The sequence below is a fragment of the Eubalaena glacialis genome, chromosome 19, assembly GCF_028564815.1.
Source record: "Eubalaena glacialis isolate mEubGla1 chromosome 19, mEubGla1.1.hap2.+ XY, whole genome shotgun sequence".
In the NCBI taxonomy this organism is placed as follows: Eukaryota; Metazoa; Chordata; class Mammalia; order Artiodactyla; family Balaenidae; genus Eubalaena; species Eubalaena glacialis.
The window spans coordinates 21,561,900-21,583,669 of NC_083734.1; the positions used below are offsets into that span (position 1 = coordinate 21,561,900).

The window sequence follows — 21,770 nt, forward strand, 5'->3', positions numbered from 1 at the left end:
ACAAGTTCACCTGCAGCCAGGCTTTTTACGACGGCAGCTAATGAAAGAAACAACAGCAAGTGCCTGCTGCACCCCAAGCATCGCGCCGGGCACCCTTCGCAGCTTAGCGCATTTTATTCCCACAACGCTGCGAGATGTTGACTTGGGTACAATTATTATATCCCTACTTTATAGACGGAGAAAATGAATCTCAAGACAGGTTAAGTCATACAGTTAGGAAGTGGCTGAGCTGCTATCAGAATTCAGATCTAGCTGGCTCCAAATCTATGCCAAGATGTGTTGCTTTTGCTTGGTTAGTTTTAATACTTTTGTGAAAGGACAGCTCTGGGTTGCCAGCTTTGCACAGGCACCATGGAAGGGTCAGCAGACCTGCCTGAGGGCCTGAGGCTACAGCAGCCGAGCAGGCCGAGAGGTCGACACTCACCTTCCTGGCCATGCTTGCGAAGTGGGCCCCGCAGGCCTTGCAGTTTGGTTCCGAGCCCGTGGGGGAAGGGAAGGAGCTGTACCCAGGGTTGGAATAGGCCTGCGTCCTGGCTCCCTGGGGCGGTGGGGCCTCCTCAGGCTGTCCATCCAGGCAGAACCAGTTGCAGCAGGTTGCCCACATGATAAAATCTGGCACGAGGGAGAAAGGGGGAAAGGTCAGAGTTAAGACACACCTTGACGGCGTCCCCTGAGGGCACAGGTGAGCACACCTCACATCACCGTCAAGGTGAGGATGGGCTTTCGGGGGCCACTTTCTACTTCCTACTGCCTCCTGCACCACGCCCGCTGCCGTTACAGGAAAGGTGCGCACAGACGCCTGACCTGCAGGACAGGCCGGCACAGGCAGCACAGCCGGCACGCTACCTTTGAAAGGTTGCTGATGCCTGTTTGGGTTTAATCTGAGAGCTTTACTTCAAATAAAATCTTTTGTCTCAGCAATGACAAGTGGCCTAACAGCCATTTTATTCAGGAACATGACCTTGCCCCTAGAGCTCAGACAGATAGAGCTCTATCATACACACGTGTACAGTTCCACACTCATATTGACCATGGGGCGGAAGGATCATTACTTCCTTTATTTAGATGAGGCAACCCAGGCTCAAAGGAATCAAGGTCACACAACTAATATATAGAGAACGGAGATTCTGAAAACCCAGCTCTTCTGACTCTAAACCTAACGTTCTCTTCCCTATACTACGCTGCCCCCTGGTTTCCCCTCCCACCAGCCAGCAGAATTTACGCACAGCTCTTACATCTGTACGTCCAGCCCTACATCAACGTCTACCTCGGCACCTGTAATAGTTATGCTTTTTTTCTACCACTAAACCATACGCTCCTTGAGGGCAGGGACCACTTCTTATTCATGTCTGTTCTGTACTCAGCAGTGTCGTGCACACAGCAGATGCTCCACAAATGTTTGCTTCCTTGCTGAATCAGTGCCTCTGCGGGCTTATTAAGAAGTTTTGGGTTATTACTTCCATTTTACATATCAAATACAGGAATTAGGGGCTGGGGGGTTGATGATTTTTTGAGATCACAGAACAAAGAGGATCCAATCTCTCAAATGTCAGAATAAACTAAACATTGCAACGGGGTCCACTAAAATGCCAAGCGCTGCTGTAATAAAGTAAAATGTGCTTTTCTCAGTAGACCAAGGTAGTCAGGATGGACACTGTGAGCCTGAACTCTGCTTACAGAGATAACGACTGAAACATGTTGTGTATTAACAATCAGTTCACACAAAAGAATGGTACTTTCTGCTCTGCCTCCTGACTCGCTGAAAGTGCCTTTGTTAGATCAGAGTTCAAAGACGTAGTAAGCTGGAAGGAACTAAGACGCCAACGGGTTCCACCTTGGTTATTTTTTAGAGGAAAAGAAAGAGGCCCAGCAGGAGGAAGGAACTTCCTGGTTCACCCAGCTATAACCTTCGGCCTCGTGATTACTCCAGGGCCTTTCCAGCTTCCCAACACCGCCTCCAATAATATATGCATTCACTTTTGCAGGCATGTCTGATTAATACCTGTCTCACCCGGTGGCCTATGACCCCCGTGAGAGCAGCGACCATGACAGTCATACAGTGCCCAGCAGAAGGGTGGCTCAACAAGTACCACTGAATGAATGAATCACATACAATATTTAAAGATTAACTAACCACACATTTGTTCCATTTCCTTCACATCAAAAACATTTCTCTCTGACTCACTATGACTTGTCTGAAGACTCTCAATTCCCAGAAAACAGGGACTTCATCTGCCTTACGAATTCACACGGAATAATGAAGCCCAGAGCAGTTAAAGAACTGAGTTATTTGCTGGCAAGAGACTGCAGGCAACAGCAGAGTAGTAGCCCTCCAAAAGAGGAAGTTTGTAACTCTTTAAATCACCTGTTGATGGAAGCATCTGAAACAGTGTGTAATAATACAAAGATCAGAGGATCTGGAATCTGAAGACCTGGGCTGTTACCTACCTCTAACAAGTCACAGCCTTTCTGTACTTCATTTTTCTCATCTGACATTCTCCAGGCTGTACAGCACTAAATAAACCTTAGTTGTTGCTACTAGCATTGTTAACAATGCTTTCACTGCAATTTCTCTGAGACAGCACAGGTAAAAAGTAAACCTAGAGATTTCACAATTACCATTTGCCTTTCTGGGCTTGTCCCAAACGTGGACAAATCTTTGACAGAATCAGCAGGATGTGTCAATTAACTAAGTGAGGTCAGGGGAAGGGGAATAGCAGAGCAGCCTTGAGACAAAGCTGTGGGTGGTTCACTAACTTGTCAAATCCTCCACGCATTCATGCGTGCAGCCCTTAGAGGAGCCAATGCCTTGCTGTCTCCAGTGCTAGGTGAGTATGGTCGATTACCTAAGTTCATGGTCTAGTTAGGGGAACTAGAAATGTAAAACCAAAAATTGAAATTTCAGGGTGATCAGTGCTTTAACGGAGGTTTGTGCAGTGTAAGGGGGGTTACAAAGATGGGAACAATGACCAGCTCCTCGGGGTGGAGGAGTGACCAGGGAAGACATATCCTGTTGAGACAGGCTGGGACCCCGGGACCCTTTGCTGCCATGCTTCACCTGGACAAACGTCTCCTGGAGCAACAAAATACAAATAAACTATAAGGTACTAAAAATAACTACGTGCATGCACTGGGGCAAATTATGGACAACAAGATACAAAAAGACCAAAAACCCAACTGCCACTTCTAAAGAGCCCGGAGCAAAGGCAGGGAGCACAAGCAGGGCACTGCGCATGCCCCTTGCCCACAACACCACCAGAGGGGTGGGCAGACCACGTCAGCCACCCCTCCAGTCCGACCCCTGGACCTGCTCCTACCCTCACCCCATATAAGGAGACAGCTCGCACCCCTGCTCAGCAAGCGAGCAAGCAAGGGCACCTGCGGCTTGTTCTCGCTCCCCCCTGCTGCAGCAGGGGCCCCAGTAAAGCTTTGCCTGAATTTCTCATCTGGCCTCTTATCGATTTCTATTGATAAAGGAGGCCGAGAACCCTGGTCGGTAATGCTATTATGGACCAGAAAGTCAAGAGCAAAAAGACTTTTCAAGAACAAACTAAGAGCATGCACCAGGGCATTAAAGAAACTACAAAATGCTTGGTTGGGTCAAAGGTAAGGGTAGGGGTGGCTGAGAGCACAGCAAGTAAACAAGCAGCCATTTAAAAAAAAAAAAACCTTGTATTCCATGGTAAGGAGTCTGGACTTTATCCTATAGGTAGTGGGACACAATGAAGGGTTCAGGCAAGCAGGTTTTGTTATCTTATTTGCATTTTAGAGTGGCCACTTACAGCAGTAAGCGGTGTGGAGGACAAATCCGAGAGGGGCAGGTTGGAAGAAAGATATGAGGATATGGGCAAAAGAGAAAGGGACAGCTAGATCTGCGACAAATTTAGCAGGATGTGGCAATGAACTGAAGAGGTGGGGGGGGAGGGGAGAGAAGACGCTGGCTCTCTGAGTTACACAACAGGAGAGAGAGTGGAATGGCTGACTGGGATAAAGCCCTCGGGAAAAGCATGTGTCTGTGTGTGAAATGGGGAGCCGGGGCAGGTTAAGATTCTGAGTTGAGTTTTGTACCTGTGGGACCTGCTGATGTATGCACAGCACCGTGTCGGCTGAAGATAAAGGTTTGCGGATCCTCGCCTACTGGAAAGTATGTACAGCCAGAGAGGGCCAGAAGGCTGATTAGACAGTCTGGGGCAGAAGAGAAGCCAGCCTGGGAGAGCCCTCGGAAACGTGTGATCTGAAGAGCAAGCAGAGGGGAACCAACCAGCACAGGGGAAGGAACGAAGCATGCTCAGAGGTGGGAGAACAGGAACAGCGTCTTGAATTTCAAAAAGAAATTTTCAACATTGTCTAATGACCCAGAGAGGAGAACACGCGGAAGAATGCGATGGACCTAGTTTTAGGAAACTGTGAGTGTGCTCCATGCCCGAGCAGTTTAGCAAGAGACAAGCTGACCGGTAACCACAGGTTGGGAAGTGAATGAGAAGTGAGGACCTGCCAGACTTTAAGGATAAATTATTCCTTCTAGAAACTTTTGACAGCGAAGGGAAGAGAGAAGGCAGCAGAGGTCACGAGATAAGAGAAATGTAGACATATTCATAGACCACAGAGGAAACCCCCCAAGACTAAGAGCTGAAAGAAGAAGGGAAGCTGGCAATGAATGATGGGAGCGACGACCAGGAGTGGGAAGAAAAGTGACCAAGTGACGAGACGTGGGGACGGACTAAGACCTCCTTCACCGGAGGGTGGAACAGAGGTGAAGACAGATGGAACCAAAGACAGGCTGACGGCATTAGCAGAGAGAGATGGAAGAATGGAATATTTAACCACAAGAAGAAAACAGACTTTTCTTCCACACAAGGGGAATCCACGTGTTGCAATTTTTTTCCCTAAGAGGTAAGGACTTTGTCACGGAATGGGCAGACCCACTCGGTAAGGCACCATCAGTCGGGAACTCTGGAAAGCCGGCCACCTGCACCTTGTTTCATTTCATGTGCTTTTACAAGCACTTGGGAAGCACCAGATGTGCTGGGCACCGGGGAGACCAAAAGTGAATTCCACAAGGTCCTTGCCCCCGGGGACTCTGGGCCCAGTCAGGCACGATATATACAGCTCAACTCGGCCCTCCTGGTACAGAAGCTAAGAAAGCTTTTCCTTAGCTGGGAATCAAGAGGACCTGTCTTCCTCAGCACTGTTTTCATCCTCTAACTTTGGCTCTAAACTTAACTGCCTGCCTCCTCTGAACAGCTCTGAAAGAAACACCGTCAGCCTGTTGGAGTATTTGGCTACTCTTACAAGGACCTGGCTGTGTGGGAAGACTTGAAATGTGCCCCTTGGTTATTCCACCGGCCCCATGTATGGGTGGAGAATGCAGCCTCCTCCTGGGGATGTGGGTGTGTGGGCAGGGGTCACTGGGGAAGAGTCTCCAGTGCTAAAAATACCTTAGACCTGCCCACCCTAACAGAACAGGCCCACCGAAGTCAGCAGACTAGGCTTCTACTCTTTGTGACACATATTTAACTACCAAAAGACACATTTCTTAATGTGGTCTTGCCAAACTGGAAAGCCCTAAGCCTAAATGAGAACTATACTCAGGGTTATTTCAGGGAGTGAAAGCAAAGAGTTTGTCATTTTAACGCTGCCGTACAAATAACACTCTTCTTTGGGGAGGATGCTGCATCCATCAGCCCTAAACAGAGACACACGTGCGGCATCTATTACTTAAGGACTGAAAGTGCAACCAACTGTGGGATGTATAAAGAATTCTCCCTAGGTTGACAACTTTGAAAAACTTCCCTCTCTGATCTGCAAACCTCTTTCTGATCTGCAAAGAAAATTATCACCAAATCTTCGCCGAGGGCTTGAAAATTCCTTCGCCAATTTCCCTCACCCTCTTCAGAGAAGATGGGACTTGGCGATATAATTTTCAAATACAGTCTGACTGCTCTCCTACTGCATTTGTTTGAAATCTGCCAGGCTCTCCTCTTCCAATATGCCTAAAGGGTAAAGAAGACGGGAGATGTAGGGCTGGGGTGAACAAGAAAATGTACTATTCCCTGTGGAAGGACCCAGTGGTATGAGGCAAGAACGGCTAGCTCGCACATGGGGTTTTGTCAGCTTGATAAGTAAGCTGGTATTTCTTGGGAGACTGAACACTGTTGAACAGGAAAATTACAGTGCTAAGAACAGGATAAGATAAGTGACCTATTCCAGGTAGGCTGAGTACAGCCATAGTTAGAGGCAAGAGGGCAGATGCTGTGATTTCTCCCTATTAAGTCCTAGAGTACTAAGTAATTTTAAAACAATCACTTCTCTACTTGTCTGCCTGCTCAAGACAAATGATTTTAAGTGGATCAGTGGTTGTCACAGACTTTCCCATGGAAGAGAGAAGAAGGGTCAGAATGGACCCACGGAGTAAAAAGGTCAGCATGTCAGCATCTTAGTAAAATCTCTGAGTTTGCAATGCAACTCCAAAACCACCTTGCTAACCACCAAAATCTAAGGCACTAAAGTTGAGGCCCCCAAGATTCTCATCCAAACTGTTCTGATTTTAGTGAACTGCTCTGTGTGCCAAGCTACAGGCTTTACCCGGATGCAGAGACAGCAACATCTTGGAATTAACATACTTATGGTGAACCCACCGTATAAGACATTACAAAAATCCTTTGGAAAAAACCTAATTAAAATGCCCCCAATCCTCAAAGAAGTACCTTTATAACATGACAAATCAGAAAATGGCTAGTTGCAAGCCTTACAGAATCATCTCCAGTTTATTGAGGGTGGTTTGCCTACTGTCACTACTGTATTGCTGGAATTATCAAAAGCATCTATGCTGGTAAGTGCAGAAAGGAAAGTGTTCCACGTTCTGGATCATTAATACAGAATGGGCTTTGCTTCATCTTGTATATCATCCTTAAAAAGCAATTAAAGGATGACTTTGAAAGGAACTGCAATGCAATGGCTTTGAAAGGAAATGCTATGAAAAACCTATCAATATGGCTTAGCCATGTCTCTTTGAAATAATTGTACAAGTAATGACATATTCTGAGAAGTAAAGAAGAAAGTAGCCATACTCTGCTGGAAGAAAGCTTCTTATCTGCCAGGCACTGAGCTAGGTACTACCTAATGTTATCTCATGTGATTCTCACAACGATCTGGCAAGGCAGATTAGTTCTTCCCATTTTCAGGTAAGAAAACCAAGGTTCAGAGAAGTTAACTAACTCGATAAAGGTCATAGCTAGAGGGCAGTGAACCCAGAATTTGAACCTAAGTCGCTTAGACCCTGAAGCCTACACTCCGTAGGCCACAAGAGAAGTGTTCCCGATTCCACCAAAAAAAAAAAAAAAAATCAGTCTGTCTGCCCTGCAGCCTATTACCCTCTGAGCGTCTGCTTTCCACCTCTACTGGAGCTTTCCCATCAGCACACAGACACTTTCCAGGACCTCCCAGACTTAAAAAACTCTTCCTTGTCATAATGCAAGTACAAATTACAATCACAATGTGTTGCCACCAAACACCCACTGGAATGGCTAAAATGGAAAAGACATATACTAGCAAGTGTTAACAAGGATTTTTTGCTGGCAAAAAATATGAACTGGCACAACCACTTTGTAAACACACACACACACCCCCCAGGGCTTTGCAATTCCACTTCCAGGTACATACCCAACAGAAACATGTTTACCAAAAGAAGTATACAAGAATGTTTGCAGCAGTTCTATTGTAATAGCCCCAAGGTGGAAAAGAGCCAAATGTCGATCCACAGTAGAATGGAGAAATAAAGGTATATTCATACAGCAATGAGAATAAACAAACTACTGCTCCATGCAACGGTAAAGATGAATCTTATAATGCTGAGTGAAAGAAGATAGGCACAAAAGAATACATACTAAATGATTCCATTTATATAAAATTCCAACACAGGCAGATTACTATATGGTGCTAGAAATCGCACAGGGGTTATCCTCCGACAGTAGATGGAAGGGGGCACAAGGGGGCTTCTGGTAATGTTCTGTTGCTTAATCTGAGTGCTGGTTATATAGACGTTTACTTTGTGAAAATTCATCAAACTGTACACTTAGAATCTGTACACTTCTCTAGTTTTATATATATATATATATATATATATATATATATTTTTTTTTTTTTTTTTTTTTTTGGCTGCATCGGTCTTCGTTGCTGCGCGCTGGCTTTCTCTAGTTGTGGAGAGTGGGGACTACACTTCGTTGCGGTGCCCAGGCTTCTCATTGCAGTGGCTTCTCTTGTTGTGGAGCACGGGCTCCAGGCGCGTGGGCTTCAGTAGTTGTGGCTCACGGGCTTAGTTGCTCCGCGGCATGTGGGATCTTCCCGGACCAGGTCTCGAACCCATGTCCCCTGCATTGGCAGGCGGATTCTTAACCACTGCACCACCAGGGAAGTCCCTCTCTAGTTATATTTTAAAGTTTATAAAAAGGGTTTTTAAAGCATCTAATAAAATACTTGTAATTTGTAAAAAACAATAAAAATAAAAAATAACAAAAAACCCCACATGTTGACTCCACACCCGCCACTCCTCAGTAAAGGTCCTTTTCTCTGCTCTCTACATCACAATTTCTCCAAATATTCGACTGCACTTCCTCAACCTCTAATTCACTCTTCAACCTTCTCCAGTCTAGCCTGACTCAATCACTCCGCCTAATCTCTTCTTTGTAAGGTCACCGGGACTTCCACGTGGCCAGGTCTGAGTGACACTCTCTAGCTTCATCTTCCTCAACCTCCCAGCAGGGCTGGACACAGGCAACCCATCCTTCCTCCTGGAAAAGCTCTCCCCTCTAGGCATCTCTTAGCTTCCAGAACTCTGCACCCTTTTGGTTTTCCTCCTGCCTCAAAGCCTCCGTGCTGCCCTCCTCCCTCTGTCCTTAAGTTTTGCCAGTGCCTAGGTTGTCTTCCATGTCCTCTCCATCCACACTCTCTCTCCTGAGGAGACCCCAGTCAGGTGGCTTTAAACACCATTCTCAAGCTGAAGATTCGTCAGTGCCCATCTCCATCTCCCTTGCCCCGGACAGTGGTCTAGATCGCATCTCTCATCTATTACTCACATTTCCCTCCTTAGGCCCTTTGAATTTGCTGTTTGTTCCTTCCGCCTGGACTCTTCTCCCCAGAATATCACGTGCTTGGCTCCTTCTCGTCATTCACCTTCAGTTTAAATGTCACTTTCTAATCTCATGCCTAACACTTAGTACTAGCTGGTGTTACTTGCTTACTTGTTAACTGCCTTCCCTAACTAGAATTTTAAAATCCATAAGGGCAGGGACTTTGTGTACTATTGCATTTCCAGGGTCTACCATAGCTTCTTGGACAAGAGAACGGCTTCCTAACTAGTTTCCCAGCTTCAGTTCTTGCCTCTCTCCAGTTCTTTCTCCACAATTCTTTCTTCCTTCCCGGACAAAAACACTTAAAGCTCTTTCATGGACTCCCATTACATTTGAGAATTAAAAATTCCCACTCCTTGGGGAGGGGGAAGGGTAAGCTGGGACGAAGTGAGAGAGTGGCATGGACTTATATATACCACCAAATGTATAATAGATAGCTAGTGGGAAGCAGCCGCATGGCACAGGGAGATCAGCTGGGTGCTTTGTGACCACCTAGAGGGGTGGGATAGGGAGGGTGGGAGGGAGACGCAAGAGGGAGGAGATACGGGGATATATGTATACGTATAGCTGATTCACTTTGTTATAAAGGAGAAACTAACACACCATTGTAAAGCAATTATATTCCAATAAAGATGTTAAAAAAAAAAAAATCCCACTCCTTACACAGTTAAAAGACCACATGTATGCCGTCAGCCCCGGCCCACTTCCCCAACTCATGTCCTGCTACTTTCCTGACTGCTTACTAAGCTTCACGCCTTGTGACCTTTCAGTTCTTCAAGGACGCCAGGCTCCCTCCCGCCGCGGGGTCCCTGCACTTGCTCCCCTGCCGCTACTGCTCCTCTCATCCTCAGGTCTCTGCTCAAGTGTCACCTGTTTAGAGGAGTCCTCCCCAGTCACACACTCGCTCACTGCCCTTTCAGTTTCCTTTGGGAAAACGATCATGATCTGTAATTATATCTGTCTGTTTACAGTATAACCTCCAAGGGCAGGAACCTCATCTGTCTTCACTTTTCTATCCGCATCATCTAGCACAGGGCCGCTTCATAGCAGGCACCCAAATAACTTGTGGAATGAACAAGCAAGCCGAGGTCAGAGAAACAGTCCATATTTTATCAATACAGCCCATGAGGCAAGTACTAGCTATCTCTGCTTAGGGCCCAAAGCATTTTGCCAATATTTACAGTGACATAAAGTGACTACGAAAAAGTTCTTTATCTAAAACAAAGGTAGCGGGACTTCCCTGGTGGTCCAGTGGTTAAGAATCTGCCTGCCAATGAAGGGGACACAGGTTCAAGCCCTGGTCTGGGAAGATCCCACATGCCGCGGAGCAACTAAGCCTGTGAGCCACAACTACTGAGCCCGCGTGCCACAACTACTGAAGCCAGCGCACCTAGAGCCCATGTTCCGCAACAAGAGAAGCCACCGCAATGAGAAGGCCGCACACCACAACGAAGAGTAGCCCCCGCTCGCGGCAACTAGAGAAAGCCAGCGCGCAGCAACAAAGACCCAACGCAGCCATAAATAAATAAATAAATAAATTTATTTTTTTAAAAAAGGTAGCTAACCTTGGGCAGGCTACTTAAGCTTTCTGAGTCCGTTTCCTCACCTGTATAAGAGGGTAACACCTCCCCTGTTGGAAGGTAACTAACTGTAGGGATGAGAAATAACAAAGTGCCTAACCTACAGTAAGTGCTCCATAAATAGCAAATCAAAATAAATTATCGTTAAACTATACGTTACAAGTCTAAAATGGCAACAGCTCAGCTGTTCAATAGCAACTACTGACTGGCAAGCCCAATGTCCCTCTCTCCCTCTGGTCGCGCAAAGCCCGAGTTTCCCACCGCCCGAGGGACTGGGCTGGATGGGGCCTATGACACAGCTGGTCACATCACCCACGCAATAAAGACACAATCATTATCTGAAGAACTCACCTGAAGTTTAAAATCATCTTTCAACTTGGAAGGTTGCTTATTTTTTAAAAGAAGTTAGTCTGGAAAGAAACTCGAACTCCCTCAAAACTCTTTAATGTAAAACAGAATCTCAGAGTCGCAACTGGAATCTTCCAAGAAACCTGCCTGAGGGGTCCACCTCAGAGGGGGAAGATTTAAAATGCTGGTGACAACACAATGAGCATAAAATAGGGTGACCGTGGCATTTGTAAGTAAGGCAACTGGCAGAGTCAACCATACTACAGACGGGTTTCCCTTGCCAGGTGTGGGACAAGGAAGCATGTTCTCTGTGGTACTGAGATTATTTCTGAGATATTTATTTTAGAATGAAGAACTCAGAACACCTAAGTCACAGAGGAGACAAGTATATTGTGGAACTTTAGAAAACTTTAGAACCCCAAGGCCTGAATTAGAACAACAGCCCTGCTGGGGTAGTGTATAGGCTGGACATAAACAGGGGAGCTTTCTCAAGGCTGGAGCATTCCCAAAGGCTTTAAAGCCTAATAGATCTTTTCCATCCTCCAAGGCAGTCCTTTAGATGTGGGTAATGGATAATGTATCGTTCCTAGATAAGAATTTTCTTTTAGGACTAAATTTTTAGAAAATGGAACAGTAAAAATATATATATTAAAAAAATGAAGTTCCCAAATATGTTTTACTTTGGTTTTCGATTCAGTCAGACTTGACCTTAAATCCTGGCTCTAACAGTGAGTCACTGAAGGAGCTTGAGAAAGTTGCCTCTCTGAGCTTCACTGTAACAGGAAGACACTTACCTGCGTCCCCCAGGCTGGACACAGAGTAGGTGCTCAGTATGGAGGGAGCAGGCCTTACTGGGCTTTCCAGTTTTACATAAGGGGTGGAAGGCAGTACTAGACGTTCAGTAAACAGTAGGCACTAGACTAAGGCACGGGACCAATAAGGATCGAGTGTTTGCCTCTCTCCAGAGCCCCATTCACACTGAGACGTGTGGGAAGACTTCAGAGACACCGGGGCCTGGCTCCTCTCTCCTCCCATCCCCGCGTTACACTTCTGTACAAATGATCAAAGCTTCGGGTGAGAGAGAGGATCTCCTGTGCTGGTATTTCAGGCACAGGCAAGGGGAAAACTGGGGGAGTTATTCAGACTCTGGGGTCCTGAAGCCCTTTCTCAGATGATCCTAGAAATTTTTATTTTTTAAGGAAAAAGCAAAAACACTACAAAACACCTAACATGTGCCAAGTGAGTTGTTACATGTCCATCTACTGTCTCGTTTAATACAGTAATGCTGCCCCAAAACTCAGAATTTAAATGGTTATTTTGTAAATGAAGAAGCTGGACCTCAAGAGGGTTGGGTAACTGGAGCAGGGTCACACAACTAGAGGGCGATGGGATGTAAGTCCAGGTTCTTGTAGTCATTTGTGGTCCTCCAGAAAGAGGCGGCTGCTTTCAGCATACACATGCCCCACTGTCAGCACCAGTGCTTCAAGGGCCTGTGCGCTGGCAGAGCGAGGTTAACGGACCGACTGGGAGAAGACCAGGGAAAGCACCTGAAGTGGCCAGCGGGGGGGAGTGCTTTGCACCGGTTCCTGCTCCCTTCTAGGGACACCCAAAGGGGTACCTACCCGCCAAGCCAACCTTCAACACTTGAGGACCTTGTGAAAGGCACCATAGACAGAAAAGCCATTCCTGGGAATCCAGAAGTTTAGTTTACACATCCAGAAAGGCATCTGCATTTCCTACTTCCTACAACCTCAGGGCACCAGTGCTCCAGACAGATGCCCACTTCCTAAAGGTAAAGCCCTTCCTCGATATTTGGGATCCGTTTCAGTTTCTATTCTTGCCCACCTGTGTTGGTCCAGTGGAGGAGAGAGGGGTTTCTGACTTAATTGTCTCAAGTACAACTAATGCTCTATTAGCCCCCTTTTAAGAAGTGTTTTCACTGGTAACCATTAAATAATAATGAAAGTCCTAAATGTCCATCGACAGATGAATGGATAAAGAAGATGTGGCACATATATACAATGGAATGTTACTCAGCCATAAAAAGGAACGAAATTGAGTTATTTGTAATGAGGTGGATGGCCCTAGAGTCTGTCATACAGAGTGAAGTAAGTTAGAAAAACAAATACTGTATGCTAACGCACATATATGGAATCTAAAAAAATGGTACTGATGAACCTAGTGGCAGGACAGGAATAAAGACTCAAATGTAGAGAAGGGACTTGAGGACACACGGGGGGAAGGGGAAGCTGGGACGAAGTGAGAGAGTGGCATGGACATATATACACTACCAAATGTAAAATGGATGGCTAGTGGGAAGCAACTGCATAGCACAGGGAGATCAGCTCGGTGCTTTGTGACCACCTAGAGGGGTGGGATAGGGAGGGTGGGAGGGAGGCTCAAGAGGGAGGGGATATGGGGATATACATATACTTATAGCTGATTCACTTTGTTGTGCACAGAAACTAACACACCACCGTAAAGCAATTATACTCCAATAAAGATATAAAAATAATAATAATGAAAGTCAATCATCAGAGCTCAGGGCCCCACCCTCCTTGCTCTCGGCTCCAGCTACCCTGCTGTGCTTTCAGTCCCCAAATGCCAAGCTTACTGTGGCCTCAGGAACCTCCCTCCAGTTCCTCTCTCAGCCTCGACCCCTGCTCCCACCCCACCTCCCTCATGTGGCACTTACTTCCTCAGCGAAACCTTCTGGGCCCCGTCTGTGCTCTCATAGCATCCTGAGCACCTCCGGACAACCGTCATTCATTCATCTGCTCAGCCCTCTTCCAGCCACTGGCGATTGCAAAAGGAACAAAACCAGGCAAGGTCCCCGCGCAGCGTGACACGGCGAGTGCATTCTAAGGGGATGAGCGCTCTGGCAGCACCGCATTTAAGCAACCATTTAACAACCTGTATGATTCTTTCTAAAGTATTCTTCTCCAGTGATTAGGGAGCAGAAGGTGAAACAGAAAACAAAAGCAAGTCACTTTACAGCTTTATTTCCAACCTCAGTGCCAGGCAAATGTGATCACCAGGTATTTGTTGAAATCTTACTAATGATAACGGCATTAGAGCTTTAAAAACTGGGGGGAGGGACAGACATTCATTCTTGAAAACTCCACAACCGTGATTCCAGGGTGATGAGCAAATTACGGGTTTTAAACCCACAGAACCACAGCAATCCTTTTAAGGAAAGATGTCATAGTAACGCTGCCTACCTCACACATGCTGAAGATAATTTAAGTGTCTGCTAAGATTGCTTGAAAAAGAAGGAAAGAACAGGAACAGACTGACCTTCTAAAAGTAATAGAAAAATGTTACGATTGTCGGTTCCTACAGCATTAAAAAGCCAGAAAGGGAGAGCCTCAAAGATGTACAAGATCGTCAGTCACTTCCATCCCTCCCCCTGCATCAAAAGGCACAGAAGGCATCAGGGCCCTCCTGGAGGCTGTGGTTTGAAATGGTGCTGCGATGAAACTGCAAAGAATACAAATAAAGATGGAAACAGCAAATGGAGAAGCAAGAGAACAGAGAAAAGAAATGCTGGAAATCAAAGAGACAGACCTCGACCAGACAGCCAGGTCCAAGCAGAGCTTTGCCTGTGGCTACTGAGCTCACAGCCCCAAGCCAGGTGGGCGAGAAACAGGACAACGGCTGTGAGAACCAGAACAGCAGAGGGTCTCAGGGCATAGAGTGTTACAAAGACAACATGAAGAAGGGGAAAAGGAGAGAGATTTCTACTTTGCACCAGTAACAAATGAGCTCTTTTTTCCTGCAGTGGTAACTGTTGTAAACAACTGAAAAACATACTTAATAATCACAAATTATAAATGTTCCTGGAAATTCCCTGGTTCCAACTAGTCCATGACAAATATCTGCAGAGGGACCTCAGCATCTGCTCTGAAGTTCAGGGGAAAGTAATTCTAACCAATGGGGGTGTGCCAAAGTATCACCCTCGGGGTCTGACCAAATAAATGGCTGCTTCTTTGTGTGGCGTTTAGGAGAGCTGACAGATTGAACAGTGCAGCAGAGAAACCTACACATTTAATTGCAGCCCAGGCATTCTGCCCCAAAGGGCGAGTCAATCAGGGAAGAAAGCAGTGCAGAGTGAAGTCTTCTAACAACGCTGAAAACAGAATAAACGGACCTGCAGTATAATTACCCCGGGATCCTTCTTCCATCAAAACTGATGACAAAGCCCATCAAGAATAAAAAGACTCTGATCCTCCTTGTACTCTTCTGCAGGGAACAGGATTTACCAGATAAGCTTGTCTGGACCTTCTGATTGAAGAAGCTGCTTTCACTAGATACTATGACAGTGACTGACTAATGGGTAACCATGATAAAAAAAAAAAAACGTTCAAGGAGACAGGAACTAGGTAAGAGGGTTTGTGGTACTCCTTGCCCTAGGAAAAGGCAGTGCTTCAGGACGGGGATTCTGCCCAGGATCTAAATGATGTTCTTTATGTAGGCAAATGTACTGGGTGTGGAAGGAACAAAGACTCTAGATTTTGGTGCTATTTAATCCCTTTAAACCGTAATTTCCTCAAAAACAATAGAACCTGCCTGCTTCACTGAAACTGGTAATTGAAAGAATTAAAATAACAAGCATTTCTAGAGCTTAGCACATAATAGGTGCTCAATAAAATTTGGCTAGAAATAATTTTAAGAAAATCTTTTTCAAGGTTCTTTAATGTGACAATTTATCTGCTCTATCCTCTACTTTAAAAAACAAAACAGAAAACAAACAAACAAAAAACCTTTAACCTGATACCTTTAACCAGGCTCCATCTAGTTTTCCAAAGATCCTCCAAGAACTAAAAGACTCCAGGCCCCTCCCACCAGCTCTTAATTTTATAATGCCTGAAGAACTTTTCTCTGAGGTGGTCAGAAGTGGTTTCTCCACAATGCAGCCCTAGGCTGTTCCTTTCCAATTCTACTCCATTGCTAATAAATTTGTCACTTTTCCTGCGCCCAGACAGCTTAGACTGTCCCTTAGCTCCTCAACCCCTCTTGTTCACCAAATTCAGAGAATGGAACATTCTAGGCCCTACCTGGTGCTCCGTAACTATTTGCACTGCACTGAAGTCAGATGGGATTTGGGGATAAATCCAGGATGAATCCAGACTAACCCCTTCCTCCCCAAGACCTTTGGGCTTGGTTTGATGTTTGACCTCAATCTGAAAATTATGCTGACTTTCTGAAATGTTTTCTGCTCCTGCCAGGATACGATATGCCCAGTATCTATCCTAAGAAGCAGAAATGGAAATTTCTAGTTCACCCAGTACCACAAAGAAAACCTTTGTATTCGCACCATATTATCTCCTCGTGAAGAACACCTATGCTTACCAGGTCTTCAGGTTTTATTCTTTGCCTATATATCCCACAATGCAGTGCAAACTGCCTCATATTCACCACTCCTTGACAGATCCAAGAAAAAAGCCACCTGTGCTGATACCCAGAAGAACTGCTGTTTTCAGGGATGTTGTGATGTGCTGCTACTTCACCCATTTGCTCCTAGAATTATAAAGTGGCAGGATAGTCTTCTTTGCAATGGGGCAGGGATACGAGATGCACAAAAAAACATTACCCAAACCTTTACCGGCCCCGTACTCATTAGTTTATGGTTTGAGACCATCATTGTTCTGAAATAACTCAAGCAGTTATAATAATCCACAAAGACCCCAAGATTACTCCCTAATAGACATAATAAAGCAGATTTCACAGTGGCAAGCAAGAAGGAATGGCAGGGGGTAGGGGTGGGGTTCAGAAAACAGGGGTTCCGAAGATCATTTACCCGCTGGGTGACCCCCCCCACCCCCACCCCAAGCAAATTACTTAATCTCTTCTCCAGAAACTCGCCTAGGTACAAAACAGTTCAGTAGTTGCCATTAGATCCAGCCTCCACACCGGAGGAAACTTTCAAAGGCTAAAAAGACCCCAGGGTCACTTGTGAACTACCTTGCTCAGGAAACACTTAAAAGGTGGGCTAGAAATCCTGGAATTCAATAAAAGGAAACTGTAATTTAAAAGGCTAGTGAATTAGAGGCTAAAATTTCCTATCATTATTAAAAAATAAATAAACAAGCACAGCTTGAATCCCGCATCTACCAAAGATAACAGATTAGCAGTCAATTCAGGGGTTTCATTTTATAAAATATACGGATGCAATATGGTGTAAACTAGGAAAACCACCATGCACCAGGAAGAAAGAATGACCTGATCCCCAGAAGAAAGATCTGCACCTGTATAAAGGCAAGGGCAGTACAGGTCTTGTTGCCTTATCTCCTTTTCAAACCAGAAGCAGACACGTCTTCAGCCAAGCTCAAGTATTAGAAGTCTTGACTTATTAAGCACACCAAGTTTCAAAACACAGGCATACAAGTTACAGTAAAGACAAGCACATCCTGTTTGCACTTGACTTCCTGTTCTGGGCTGTCTGATCTCTTTAGAGGGCTGCTCCCTAGCCACAAATAGGTAACCTTTCACATCTGCCAACCACTGGTTCACTGGACAGTATTTCAGTGACAACAAAATACATAGTTCCACGAGTCAGGTAAAAGATGCACCTAAAAAGGACCAAAAACCAATCATGAGCCTCTAAGACACTTTCTGGATTTCCCATGCTTCATACTGACATCTGACCTAGAGTAAACAATAAAAACTTAACACAAATAGTGCTGAGATAAGAAAATTAAGCCTGGAACAAAATTTGGAATATGAGGGCTGGGAAAAAGAGCAAGAAAAATTGGAAATGTTTTTATTATTAAATGTTGGCCTCCTTTCAAATGTAGAAGGAACAGATCTCTGTCAGCCAGTCCCCAGTGAGCAGATCCCCAGAAGGGAACCACGCAGAGCGATCACAGCAGCTAACAGGGCCCTTCTGGTGAGCACTGTCCCCAATCCAACCTGCTACCAACCTCAGTCTACTTTTCAGCACTGCAAAAGCCTTCAGTTTAGAGACCTGAAGCCTCCACTTCAAGCCAAACTTCCATTGTTTTCAAAGAGCTAGTGGTTCTTCCAAGCCACATTCAGTGCTGGGAATAAACGCTGGGCAACGAATATCCCAGTTTTTATGGACAAGTTATTTAGCCTCTTTGGGTCTGCTTTCTCATCTGGAAGATAGGAGGGCTGTACTACCCTAATCACTAATGTTTCTTCCAGCTGTAGAAGAAATGCAGGGATCCAACAATAACAGTCAGCAGAAGATGCTATGGCTTCCTGCTTTCCTTCGCTCAAATAAGATGCCTCTAACATCCCACATCCCACAGTGTGAATCTACCTTGATCTACTTCCCAAGCACCCAAGGATTTTTTTTCCCTTTCCCTTGAAATGCGGATCAGAAAGTTTCCCACTTGAAAGCAATATACTAACAAACCTTGAAGACTCTTCTTTACACATGGTCTTTTTATTAAGATCGTAATGTAATCCACCACTTGGTTCCCATGCTGGTCATATGATTCCTGGAGAGAATAGAGCCACAAAGGATGGAGAAAATTGACCAGCAACATGTGGCACTCCCTCCCACACAGTGACTGCTAATGGGGAAAGAATGAGGCAAATCTGGGTAAGAAAAGGGAGTGGCGAAGACAAGTTCGATGAGTCAGTGCAAAAAAAGAAATAAGAAAAGAAAAGGAAATGGAAAAGGAAGAAGAGAAGCAAACAAGAGGGGAAAATATCTAAACCAGTGAGTAGAAACTTAAATCTGAAATTCTCTTATCCATTCATCCAACAGCTATCCAATGTCTACTATGTGCAGGGAACGGAACTAGACTCTAGAGGAGATACAAAGGTCAACCAGATAGCTCTGCTCAATGAGTTTATGGTCTAGTAGGAGAGATAAAGGCATGTACACAAACAGTTGAAATACATGGCAGAAAGTGTGCTGTGCCATAAAGGAGACATAAAAGAATCCTCCACTGTGAGACTCAGAGGAGGAAATGATTACTCCCAGTAAGGGATCAGAGAAGGCTTCATAGGAAGAATGACATTTCAAGCCAAAAACACAACAGAAACAAGGGCACACAAGTAGGAAATCAAGGACATACCGTTTCAGTAAGTAACTACATTTAATTTGAGACATAAGTGGGCATGAAGGGAGAGATGGTAATAATAATAGCTAACGATCCAGAGAGCCATGGCTAAATTGGATAGCTGGATTGGAGCCAGACTGAGTATTCCAAAATCAGACTCAGAATTTGAACTTAAATCCAGCGGGGCGGTGGGGAGGGAGGTTGACAAGTTAGGAGCTGGAGGAATCTCATAACTTAACCCATAAAATTAAGGTAATAAAATCAACACAAAATCAATGTGTGAAGATACACAAAGTCCCTCCAAAGAGATACAATGTCTTCTAAACCAAAAGCAAGAAGAGAAGATGACAAAAAGGCTTGGATGACGGCATTAATATATTTAAACAAAGAATATGACCACATCAAAGTGTTGTCAACAAAGAAACTTAGAAAAATATAGAAAAATAGAGGGGGCCACATCGACTCCAGAATCACCCAAGGCAGAGAAACACTGCAGCGAGGCGACACGCCATCTTCTCTGTGATGGGACAAGGTTCCTTCATGAAGTTTATATGGGAACAGCATATAGTGGCAGTTAGGGGTATATGGGTTCTTGGAGTCAGAGGGACTTGGTTCCAATCTCAGTTCAGCCTCCTACCAGCTTGGACAGAGCCTTGGTTTCCTCATATGAAAATTGAGGATAATTGTGCCTACTTTGCAGGAGGACCACTGGGAGAATTAAATGTCCTACTGTATGCAAAGCACTTAGTGCAATACCTGGCATACAGCGAGCAATCAATAATCTTAGCCTTTTTGTAACTGTGTTCTCTCCTACCAACTATCCTGTCACATTATTCCATGCTCACAAAAGCAAGCTTGATATTATTAAATTTCACTTTTCAGATCTCTTGATATTTAACAGCAATGTCCTAGCAAAATCCAGGATCCAGTCAACAGGAAAGGAATCCACTCTAAAATAAAAATTGGCGTTCCATTCTGAGCACAGTCACTCAAGTCTGAACACAATCCTGTCTCCAAAAGACTGATCATTTCCAGGTACAAAACAAAATCCATTTAGAAGAACCAGACCTGAAACATTGTGACCAAAATCCTCAGAGGTCTTCCTGAGAAGCTAGATGGCACCCAGCAGACCAGTCCTACCTGATGCCACCCTCAATCTACAATGAGCCAACCTGGATGATACTTTTCCATACTTCTCCTTACCTTCCACCTCTCTCATACCCTCCAATCATGCACTGTGGTGAAACACTTTATCTCCCTCTCTAACCTTCTAGAGGTCAAAGATCCCATCTTGTCCATCTTTGCATTCTTTTTTTGCCACATCCCAAAATGCCTTGCATCAAACAGAACCACAATAAATATTTATCATAAGAATGAATTTCAAACACGACTTTTCTTAACACAATCCATTGCGATCTGCCATTGCTGCACCCTGAGGCCCTCTTCTGATTTACTGAATTCTTATTCTACACTTTTCTTCCCCTCCTTTCCTCAACCTCTCCATACCTGAGCTACCAAGTATTACAGAAAAGTCAGAAGTCTTTATTTACTGGGTTCCCAACAAATTCATACAACGGGGACCAAGCCATCAATGGGCTCAGAAATCTTTTATTCAGGCTTCCCTGGTGGCGCAGTGGTTGAGAATCTGCCTGCCAAGGCAGGGGACACGGGTTCGAGCCCTGGTCTGGGAAGATCCCACATGCCGCGGAGCAACTAGGCCCGTGAGCCACAACTACTGAGCCCGCGTGTCTGGAGCCTGTGCTCCGCAACAGGAGAGGCCGCAACAGTGAGAGGCCCGCACACCGCGAAGAAGAGTGGCCCCCGCTTGCCGCAACGAGAGAAAGCCCTCGCACAGAAACGAAGACCCAACACAGCCAAAAAATAAATAAATTAATTTAAAAAATAAAAAGAAATCTTTTATTCATCTCTAGTTGATGTCTCATAGCAACTTTCCAAAGAGCAGTGTTGTGCAGGATTTAGGACATAGGGCCTGGAGTTAGACAGAACTCAAAGTCTTCCTGTGTGACCTCAGTCGAGGTACTTGAGGTACTTAACTTCCTTAAACTTCATCTTCCAAATCTGTAAAATGCAGTACCTAAATGAGGTAATTAACAACAGAGTAAGAGCTCAAAAAAATGGGAACTGTTACTCTTAAGTAATCCTCCAAACCCTATCCCCTCTTCCACTCCTTCTTTGTCAGATAAATAGAAACCTCCTCTCCTACTTTACCAAAACAATTCAACTGGGTCCTGTCCACTTGAGAGGCAATGGTGGTACAGTGGGGAACACTGGGGTCAGGAGTCCAGCTGGTGCCACAGACCAGATATGTGACCATGCGCTGATTGTTTCATTTGTGCCTCAGAGTCCTCAACTGCAAAACAGGTATTTTAATCTGTTCCTTGTAGAATCACGGTGAGAATTAAATGGAAAAATATGAAAGAGCAGTTAAGCAGAAGAAGAGGGGGAAGAATAAGCGAGGTGATAAGGCTTTCGAGTAAAAGAGACCCAGTTTCAAATTCCAGTTCCATCACTTAACTGGTTGTATGACCTCGGACAAGTTAATTTCTCCAGACCTCAGTTTATCTGTAAAATGGGGGAAAATAACTTCACAGGGTTCTTAAGAGGTTTAAAATAATATGCAGACTAATTGGCATGTTAATTTCCCACCCTTCTCTCTA

At 45.0% G+C, this 21,770-nt stretch overlaps 1 protein-coding gene across 11 annotated transcripts in view; it reads right to left on the bottom strand.

Annotated features, from left to right (window-relative positions):
* RFFL (ring finger and FYVE like domain containing E3 ubiquitin protein ligase) overlaps positions 1–21,770 on the bottom strand; it is a 68,654-nt gene that overhangs the window by 18,123 nt on the left and 28,761 nt on the right. For 9 of the 11 annotated variants that reach the window (XM_061176335.1, XM_061176328.1, XM_061176327.1 and 6 more), the window contains one exon: positions 425–612. The exons of 1 other annotated variant lie outside the window; for it this stretch is intronic. In XM_061176335.1, coding sequence (XP_061032318.1) covers positions 425–604 — 180 coding nt within the window. In that variant the 5' untranslated portion in view covers positions 605–612. Of the gene's footprint in view, positions 1–424; positions 613–13,751; positions 13,819–21,770 lie in introns of those variants that run through there. One more of the 11 variants, XM_061176332.1, reaches the window with a different exon arrangement.